Raw genomic sequence first — 11,518 nt, forward strand, 5'->3', positions numbered from 1 at the left:
CTATGCATGATTTGGACAAAAAGATGATACTCCTCCGGTCCTTAATATAAGACTCATTTAACTAATTTAACTAGATTGAAGAAGTTAGGTAAGTTAGTTAATTATAAGAAAAATAACAAATTTTTCCTAAAACAACATAATCATCTTTCTTAATATATGCTCTCCTTCTTCTATTTGATTATGGTTGACGGAGTATTTATAAGGATAATTTAGAAAAAATTGATAAATATAAGAAATAGGTTTTATATTTAGGATCAAAATCAACTCAAAAATTAGGTCTTATATTAAGGACCGGAGGAGTACATAACTTACCAACAACATGCAGATGATATTTATAACCTATTGTTTAGTACCTAGTTACAACAAAAAATTAAACATGAATATAATCAAGAATAACATAAACTGCCCATAGCCGTTCTTTTCCTAGCTAGGCTTGGCTGGGTATATGTCGAAGCTATTAATGGTAATTGAATAAGAGTATTAATTGAATAATAAAAAGGTTCGTTCCAATAATTAGGGTGAGAGAGAGCTAGATAGGACAAAGGTAAGCACATCCAAATATCAAATCCATCTCATACTATTTGATCCATCAGAGAAGATAAAAAACGAGTGGTAGCAGTACTGAACCCCTGATAATTGAGATTAATTAATGTCATGTGACCTTGAATAATTTAATTTGCACTTAACTAATCTCCTAATCAAAATACCTTTTCATTATTTGTTCAATACCTCCCACGGGGCGGCTTGGCACAATCCAGATGCCCCATAAAATCATTGGCTTTGAATAGGAAACTACGGCGGACTGGCTGAAGTGGAAAATATATATTAAAATAAGATGAGAAATATAATTAAATTGATGCATTTGTATAGATGAAATTTTTAAATTTACAGAACATAATATGACTTGCTAAAAAAAAAAGGAAGTTGGTTATATTTTTATTTTATTTTATCAGATTGGAAAAATATTCACAATTTTTTGAACATTCTGACTTAAAATCTCCGCCTCGATCTCTGCATCTGAATTTTCAGTGTAGGATCTCTCAAGAAATCACTACAAATTAAATCAGAAAACCTAAAATAATGACATAGGTTTCTATAATTTGACCCAATAATTTAGCTTCAATATCAAGTTAAGCAACATAAACGGAAAGCAAATATATATATATATTTAAAATAGTATCCAGACAATATTAACCCATCTTAATCCCTTAATTGAAGAGATAGAAGATACAATATTATATAAGATTTCTTCCCAGTAAGACATTATAAGATATTGCCTTCGCCAATATATATAATTACAGTAAATATATATTACTATCTTCAATGCTTAATATAAAAGCTAGTTTGACCTTTATTTTGATCATAAATACAAGATTTTAATATATTTTGTTTATCATATTTATTTATTTTTTCCCAATATAGTCCTGGTAGTAATAGTAGTTGTAGCTAATATAGTTGATTAATTAACAAGAATATTTAAGAAAAGTAATACCTATTTATCACAAATAACTAATTTAACTCATTTTCTTAATCCATTCAAATTAAACAACTAATTCTTATATTAAAGATGGAAGTTAGTATTAAAAAGCGACACCTTTACGATCTCACCTTCAACATTCATACGGCTGAGAGACCATTAGATGGGTCATCAAAATTTAATGAATCAGCTAACACTTTAATCTGTCTTTGTCAAGTGAGTAATTACGTATTATCAGTACCCTACTTGTCAACCACTTAATATGTAGTGCGTGTGCCATATGTGTCTTGATTCGATGCACGCATCTTCACTTTTTTTTTCATATTCATTTTCTTTTTTTCCTTCCCTAACCTCTCTTCCAGCTCTTCACTGCTTCTGCTTGGTGCTGTCATTTCCAATTTAAAGTACAACATCACTGACTAAAAAGAATGAGAACATTATAAACCATGTGAATTAAGTCTCACAACTTATGTTTTTTGGGCAACAGGAAGTTTAAATATTTATGAAATTCAGAATTCCTCTGGAAGAACTTAATATCCAGTTGTAACAATTTTCTGAATTCACTTATCATTTCAATAATTATTTAAAAACAAACTCTCATATGAACTGATATGATCAATATAAATTCTACAGGAAGCTGCAATATTCATAGGAAATGAACCGTGTCATTCATTTAAAACTCCATCCATCAAAAGTCCACAATTTACTTTTTGATCCTTTGTTAACTTAAGTACTTATATGTTGACAAAAGGGAAAAAAAAACTTCCATGTGTGTGCTGTAAAAGAATGAAGAAACTGATGCGACACACATAATATGAATGTGGGGGCAAAAGCTCTCATCAAATACGTTTTTCTTCCCAACAAAATCTAGGGCTTCTTCTTTGGTGGGACCCTTTAAGATTTGCTCTGTCACATACTTCTCTTTTCTTATATAATATCACCTACTCTTCCTCCTCAATCCCCCTAGCTTCTTCCCTTCCCCTAAGATTTCCCTTAGTTTCTCTTTTCTTTAAACCTCCCTGCAGCTTAATAAAATTACATCAATCAACTCATTGGAAGAATATTCATGAAGGAAGGTGGTAGAAAACATGGCGCAATGTCGCCATGTGCCGCGTGCAAGCTTCTCCGGAGGAGATGTGCTCAGGACTGCCTCTTTGCTCCTTACTTTCCTGCGGATGAACCCCACAAATTTGCAAGCGTTCACAAGGTTTTTGGTGCCAGCAATGTCAATAAAATGTTACAGGTTCAATTCTCTACTTCATACTACATATAATGTTATCATTTTCATTCAAAAATCATATGCAGAGTGGCGCTGTTTTATGTTAATTCAAGTCTTTTTCAGCTCTTGTTAGGTAATTAAGAAAAGGAATTCACTGTTTATGAAAAACTATTTACGACTTACTCCTTAAAATATGACCTTTACACTTCGGTTATGGTAAAAAGGGGAAGGAGAAAGTTTTCAACTGCCAGTATATAGTTATAGGTTTTTCCAGAACTACACCAGCAGGAAAAAAAATCTGTATTGTGTGTGTGAGAGAAGGGGGGGAGAGTGTGTGTGTGTATATGCATGTGTGGGGTCCTACTACAACGGTTATTTATTCAAACGTAACCCAAAACTGGACTTTTTCTTCATTCACTGATAGCAACTTCAAAAATTATGGCTTAATTGGAAGGATATTTCAGTGTGTGGCTGACATTAGATCATTAATTAGGCATATTTATGCTGTGTTTTCTAGCTCTTCTCTCTTGATCATCATTCCTTGATTTATACATATATAATATTATATATCCTGCTGTGTATAATCTTTTGTTTTGCTCACCTAAGGAACCTACCAAGGATGCATATATTATTGTTGTACAATGCTTTAGTTTGTCAGATTCTACGGGCTCTACTAATTTGTTTCTCGATCTCCTTAAATTGTAGAGCTAACTGCGGATTTCAATTTGTTTGGCTCTTGGTTTATTAATTTCTTTCTTAAGCAGCAAACTTACTTTAGTGAGCTCTTATTCCTTTCGGAGAAGACAGTAGTTATGCACCCAAAAAGAGCAAAGTAAAAGGGGGGGGGGAATCTTTCTTTTTGGTTTCTGCTCCTAGCGTCTGGTTCTGTTATAGTGGTTAATTACGGTTGAAGGCCCCACCCTTAATTAACTATAATTATCATTCTTCTTTATTAAAGTAAGCTGCTAACATTACACCAACTGATTCGTCAGCACACATATATAAAGACTAAAGAAAGATAACAAAGGATCGAGTATTGTAAATGAGCTTTGCTGCGTCTTGAAGAGATATTCTCAAATGGCAAGAGATTCTTTGTGTGGATGTGTAAGGGAGGGAGGTGGGGGGATCAATTATACTGTAGGTTAATTATAGAGTTAAATATATTCCAACTTTGTTAAATACCTACCTTCATGACCACCTCGTAGCTTTTTAGTCAAGACTGCTAGCTGCCTTGTTGTTCAATGTTGTCGTAGAAAGAAATTAAATTATTGACATGCTCATCTTTTCTTTTTTGTCTTCAAAACCATGGGTTGCATTGATAGGGACTCTTTATAGAGCACACGCCCAAAAGAGACGTTGATTTTCAATAAAACACTCGCACATATTTATTTTTTTTTGCAAAATCTTTGTAATATATGAAATATATAGAAGTATTTATTTTGTAAGCGTGACATCTTGATGACATCTTATATATCATCTCCCTTTCCTACCCATCTTTTGTTTATTTTAGTAGGCTAAGATGCATGTTGACAGACTAAGCTCTAGCTGATTTTAATCACAAACGGATAGATACATATTTTATATGATAACAGATATTAGAAAACGTTACTTCTTCTAAAAAACAACAAATAATGGTAGAATCAATTGATTTGTAAATATTAAAACAAATAATGGTAGAATCAATTGATTTGTAAATATTAAGGTCAAATCAATGTATAGCGTTGCCCATCATAACTCTGAATTCCAGCATGCGACCGAGAAAATAATTGCGGGGTTAACTTTTGGTTCACGAAACAATCCAAATTTCAACACGGCTTCACGTTCCAGTCCATTGAACCGTTCAAAGAAAAGCTAAAGTCAAGACAACATAAATAATCTTGTAGCTAGCCAGCCACTTATCTACTATATCTTCTTTCGGTCCAAAATTAGCAAGCACACAACTTTATCATCTCCGAGACAGATATGGAACTGCTTTTTGACTAAGCTAAGGATTTGTTTCCAATCAAACCAAGCATGCAGCCTCTAGCTAGCTAGCTAGCTTCCCCTTATGGCACAAGCTACATATGTGCTTCACATGGATGTTCATAGCCAAATGTGATCATGTCTATTATTTTTTTCCCCAAGTATGTAATTGTGAGTGATTATATTGTAGCATAAGTGTATTGAAAATGATGCATGCAGGAACTGCCAGAGGAGCAAAGGAGCGACGCGGTGAGTTCAATGGTATATGAAGCAAATGCGAGGATGAGGGACCCAGTGTATGGATGTGTGGGGGCCATATCGTGTCTTCAGCAACAGGTCGATGTGCTTCAAACACAACTTGCTCTTGCTCAGGCTGAGCTTGTTCACATCAGAAATCACAACCAACCTTCTTCTTCCTCCTCAACCCAACCCCAGTCTTCTTCCCATGACGCCAAGTCCTCTCTTTTTGCCGTCGACAATGTCACCGAGTCCTTGTGGTCTTGCTAATGAAAGACACAAACAGAGATGGAATTAAGTGATGTTTCACCATTCTCTTTATCTCTCTCTCTCTCTCATATCACTGGACCATGCATGCGGTGGCTAGCTAGATTGAGCGATTATTTGGCTGATTACTATAGCTAGATTAGTTAAGCAGCAATAAGGAGAATTAGATGTATATGGGGCATGCTTTGTTTCATTATTATTGTAATTATTACTATCACGCCTTTGCTTTCAACTGTTTGCCTCCTTGTAGTTATTTCTACACCTTCTGCTTTACTCTGTATTTGCATCCCTCTCTTTTATTCCGCTGACTGATCTATTTGCATAACCCTGGATGATCGTGATTAATTATTAACCTCAATGTAAATTATCAAACTTGTAATTATTAGTAATCATATGTTTGTCGTGTGTCATCTGTGTATCAATTAATTTGACCCTCGCACGTCTTGTTTTAAATTGTTATTATACGATTTTTGGAAATCAAAACTTTTATATATACACAAAGAGTCAAAAGAATGAGAAAGAAGCCACATGGAAAGAAAATTTTAATTACTACTTCGAGTTTTTAATATAAGAATTAATTTAACATTCATTTTGATTTGATTCTAAGTATATAACTCCAATGTATTTTATCTCTTATATTTATTTATTTTTTTAAAGTAATCCTTGTAGTAGTTATAGGTTTTATCAAATTATAATTTTAGCTTATACACATGATAAGCAAGACTATTCTAAAAAAGATAACACATATTTATTACAAATAGCTAACTGAACAAATTTTTTTAATCAATGTAAATTAGTTAATTAGCTCTTATTAAGGATCAAGGGTAGTAAAACAATAGCCAATACTTTGTCCATTAAATGTTAGGCCTTTTTTATATATTTGAATTTTTTAAATTCCCAAATATATACATAATTAATTAAGCTAATGTTTCAAATAATAACATTCAGTCGACAAAGTCAATTAAGCTACAATAAATTTACATTATTTTAGGGTCTAACCAACATATATATACACCTACTAATAATTTCTAAACAAATTAATAATTGATATGCTTATGCTTTCAAAAGTTATGATCGGCGTGAGATTTATATTATGATGCTGTTTTCTTCTTCTGTTCTGTTGGGTCCATCATACTGTTTTGAGTTCCTTTTGGGTGACAAGGTGACAGTTCTTCGGCCTGCTGGTTTCCCAGTTTAAGAATTTCTTTTCAGCGTAAAAAAAAAAAAAAACTGATTAATTAGGTGTGCTTGGGAACACATAATATAATCACATCATCATCGTAATAACAACAATAACAACAAGTAACAATAATAACAATAATCAATCACCTACTTTTACCGAAGCATGCTGTTGTCCGCCATAATAATATTGAAAAGTTTTACAGCTATTGTACGGAATGGTGAAAAACATTTCATCATCATCGGCCGTCAAAGCAAGTAATACCAGCATCAAAACCATAATTATAGTATACCCCAATGAGATTAATTAATAAGCTACCACTACCAATATAATAATGAACATGATTAAGGCTCTCCCTAATTACTAAGCCTTGGGCGCATCTTAATTATGACTTATCATTAACAACATTCATCAGATGACTCGAAGCTTTTAATTTAACACACACTATGTATAGGAAACTAAATGATGAGCCCTCCAAGCCTTAAATTATTGTTATATAAACAAGCATGCTATTAATTAGTTCTTTTGAATCCAACTCTATATGGTGTAAACAAGCATGCTATTAATTATTTTCCTATTTCGCCGAGAATAAAATATTGAGCTTTTTAATAAATTTCACTTCCTTATTAATTAACCCATACAGTCGTTGAGTGAGTCATTTTGTGTGTTAATATATACTCCTCCAGTCTTTAATATAAGATCTAATTAAGAAGTTAATGCTGGTCCTATATGTAAGATCTATTTCATATGTTTATTAATTTTTTTGTTAAATCAACCCTATTCATATTCTTCTAACAATAATCAAGTAGGAGATGGAGGCAGGAAATTAAGAAAAATACTTAGTGTGTTTTACAAAATATTTATAAGATTAACTAATTTAACTAACATTCTTAATCTACTTAAATTAGTTAATTAGATCCTATATGAGGAGTGCATAATACTAATAATTGTACGAACTTTTATATCTATTTAATTTCCTCCCAGCCAATACGATAAAGTGACCCACTTCCGATATTTTCCCATAAAGCGTGAAAGGAACATCGCAACAATAATCTAATGCACCAAAAGATCAATCCCAAGACCAATTTGTCCATCATCAATAATTTTAAAATTAAATCACTATCTAATCTGTTCATACTAATGGCCAATCACGGAGATCCTTCGAGCTTTGGCGGGTTTATTGCAAATTCTGAAAATTTCGAAGAGGGATCAAGACTTGGTGGAAAATTATGTTTATTTTCTTCAGTGTACCAAAATGCTCTGCCTCATCATCGACGTCGGAGCCAGCAACTCCCTCAAACAAAAACGTCTCTACAAAAGCAGAAGAAGAAGAAGAACTCCATGATCAACGGGGAGGGGCATTTTTGTCCACCCAAGAAAATAATTTTCCCCCTCAAAGACGTTGATTCTTCTTTGAGATTTATGAAAGTTGATGATGTTTAAATAGTTAATTACATATAACTAAAAGTCTGGGAGATTCTGAAAACGTCATTTTCCCAATTCAAGCAGTGTGGGCACGCGGTCTCTTATGAGTTTACGGGCAATAATTCAGTCGGTCGTCAATGTCAACCGAACAAGTCATATGGTTGTTTACAAAGGCCCAAAAGCCTATCTTTCTTTATGGACTCAATGGCCCAAAACCTCAATCTTGTTCACATTTCAAAGAACACAGACTGCTTTCTGGGTGGGTTAGGCTCTGTTAGGCTAATTTTAAAGTTCAAGTGGACGCTCTCAACGAATATTAAAAAAAAAGAAAAAGAAGGGACAAACACAAAGTTGAAATGGACCTTTTGTTTTGCAGAAAACACAAAAGACGTTCCCAACACTGCTCATAAATAAAGGCCAATCAAACCATGAAGGTTGATAGTGAACAGGCATTAGGAGGCGTTTGGATGAGTGAAAAAGTATTTTTTGAAAGTATTTTTTCAAAAATTAAAATAAATTCATCCATATATTTACTTTGTACATCGTAAAAGTATTTTTAAAATCATGATTTCGTTTTCACTTAAATACTTTTTAGATTGGTTGGGCTGCGAAATCTCAAGTTTCCTTGTTTTCTCCCATGATTCTTCACCCGTTGTAGATTCTTCTTCACAATCACAATAAGGGATGATTATTTTGGAGGAACATAGATTTTTACAATGTATTATGAATCTGAATTTGTATAATATATGAATTCTTGTACGTGGCCCATTTTGAAAATCAACATTCCGCTAGAATTAAAACTATAGGAATAGACAATGGGAGGGATTGCGTCTGCTAACAAATTAGGAAGTGCGAGATTTCCTTTTTTTTTTTTAATAATTGAAAAAATAGGACAAATTTCTGAAATGAAAAAAAAAAAAGTAGAAGAAACTAGAAAGCATCATTATTTCAGTGTCCAAACATGCCCTCCTAGCTCGCAACATTGTCTCAAACATGTCCTCCTCATTTATTAAGCCATATATAAATCCATGCCAAATCTGGACTATGTGTAGTAGATATTTTCAGTCTAAGAAAAATAATTGTGTTTTGGAAATAAAAGGCATGTGAGTGAAATTTTAATGTTAAAAAAATTGCATATGCTTTTCAAAGAATATTTTGGGAAAAATGCAAAGAGGTAATTAAGACCATATGCCAAATCTTCTTGTTTAATCTGTGGCATTCTTTTGTTCTTTGTAAATTATACGTGGTTCATATAAAAGAAATCATGAGATAAGGCCATTTATATTGTCACCGACAAAAAACACATTTTGATTCCAACTTTTGCGTTACTTTGAAAGAGAAATAGAATGAAGCAATAATTGGCCTTCAACTATTTCAACATGTTGAGGCCAAAGATTAAAAAAAAAAAAAACTATTGAACATGTTTCCAGTTCATCATATCTGCTGCTCTCTTGATCCGGCCACTTCACTAGCTCCTCACTACTTATTTTGCCCTCCTTTCACTTGAAGGGACACCAAACTTTAATCACTTTTATTTTGACATTAAATTACAAACACTTCTAAGCTTAATACGTAACGGTAACAATGACCCAAATTTACCCTACTTTATTACTTATGTTGAATTCCGATTATTATAATTTGTACACACACACACACACACACATAAATTTATAAGAGCGAAATTCCAAATCAAAAGTATAAGTGTGAAAATGTATACAACTCAAAATCTTGAGTGAGAGAGAATGATTGAAAAGCATAGTGGATAATGGCATGTGATAAGAGGGGACGACTTAAAGAGGAGAAATGAGAGAATAATGTTCGATTCACTATATATGTTAGTGCTTTCTTACGATTGGGAGAAGCCTTGCTTGTGACACCCACCCATTTGCCTTTTTCTTTTCGTTTCTTTTGTGTTTCCTGGTTTCCTTTATTTCCACACACACACAGTACTCTTAATAATAGTCTCTCTCTAATTTGTATGTAGCTGTAAAAATTTGGAGAATTGGAATCATTCTCATTCATCTTGATATATGGAGAATGGCAATATTTAGTTTGCTTGGGCTTCCTAGTTTGACATAGCGATGCCATTTCTGTCATCATCAGTACTGCAAACACCAAAGTATATATGTTTTGCATGAAAGTTTACTTACCCTCTACCTCTTTTCTTTTACAGTTACTCGGAACAAGCATCATGTCCACCACACAACACACACTTATTAAGGTCTTTTCACCCATATTGAGACAAGGAAAATCCGAAGTATAAAGTTACATTATAAGTAGCGTGAATAAATAATAACGGTAATGACCAAACTACAGAAGTTCAATAAAGAAGAACAAAGAGTTTGAATATTCCAGATAAAAGTGAATATATATATATATATATATATATATATATAGGCATTCACTCATAAATTGGGGTTCGAACATATATATATATATATATATATTGTTGTGCATGCATGCTGACCTGCACATCAAAACTACTTCTCATCTGTGCTGCACGCATGGCAAATGCATGCCCAAAGCAAAATAGAAGATTGATGAGATCCTTATTAAAATTACGTTTTACTTTTAACTTGATTATTATTAAAGTATGACATGCATGGTAATTAACTTGAGTTGTTAAAAAAGGATAAGAGTGCAATTTTGACCCTAACCTTATTTCTCAAGTAAAATTTTATTTTTGATCTTTTTAGCAGTGCTATTTTAATCCTCACTTTACTTTTTAGGTACAATTTTACTTCTGATACTTTTTTTTAATGCAATTTTACTCCAAAAAAATCAAAATCAAAATTACACATGACAAATGAGATTGGGGTTAAAATGATACCTTTACCGTAAAAAAATCCACATTAATTAATTAATGAATCTTGGGATTCCCAACTCCTGCATCTATATATAGCCATCCGATCAAGGATCTATCATGCATACATGGCATAGTTTATGGTAATCAGCCCATGTTTGACTAGCATGCTTTCTTTGGTACTCATATATAGCAGTAGAGGACACACACACACACGCGCATATATATATATGTGTGTGTGTGTGTGTGTGTATTCCAAACAAATTGGTTCCCCAAAATTTTGAGGTTATTTTCCGGCCGGCCCCTACTCCACCAATGAACACGTTCTGAATCATAAGCACTCAAAGCACCAACTATGTCATAAATCAAGCAAACTAGATCATAAGCCCGCATACTTCACATAATGCTTGAGACGATGAGTTGCATATATAATTATGAATGTCACTTCGTATATGTATCATTATTTTTATAGACCAAAGTTATATAGTCATGTGCTTTAGATGATAAACTTATTATCATATATATATAATTTTAACTAACTTAAAAATGTTTTTTAGAATTTAATAACTACTACAAATCAATATAATCTTGAATTTTTCATAGATAGAATAACCCAATAGATATTAGAGATGAACTGGAAAGATACCAGACGAGGCTATTTGTATAACTCAAAAAGTCTTGATTGAACATGCATGATGGGGGAGTGAGTGGGGGATCACAGCTGGGAAAACGACACCACTAAAAAAACTCCGATATGAAGTTGACATTTCAAAGAGAAAATCATTAATGTGATATCTGAAAAATGATGAACAGCCCAAATAGCCGTAGGGATAAAAGGAACAAGGCCTTTGGACATGTAGGGGCCAACCCATCAATTTTGGAACGTAACAGTCACGAGCTCCATATGTGACCTATACTTAGTCGCATGCATAATAAGGAGCACACTTA

The 11,518-nt window shown here is 33.0% G+C and overlaps 1 protein-coding gene across 1 annotated transcript; it reads left to right on the top strand.

Moving 5' to 3' along the window:
• Positions 1-2,446: 2,446 nt before the first annotated feature.
• Positions 2,447-5,541, top strand: LOC114712126 (LOB domain-containing protein 4-like). Its single transcript, XM_028896598.1, has 2 exons — positions 2,447-2,720; positions 4,878-5,541. The coding sequence occupies exons 1-2, from the start codon at positions 2,544-2,546 to the stop codon at positions 5,163-5,165; spliced, it is 465 nt and encodes a 154-aa protein (XP_028752431.1). The 5' UTR covers positions 2,447-2,543; the 3' UTR covers positions 5,166-5,541.
• Positions 5,542-11,518: the final 5,977 nt, after the last annotated feature.

Source organism: Neltuma alba, unplaced genomic scaffold, assembly GCF_004799145.2.
Source record: "Neltuma alba isolate B1F8T4 unplaced genomic scaffold, ASM479914v2 tig00011337_pilon, whole genome shotgun sequence".
In the NCBI taxonomy this organism is placed as follows: Eukaryota; Viridiplantae; Streptophyta; class Magnoliopsida; order Fabales; family Fabaceae; genus Neltuma; species Neltuma alba.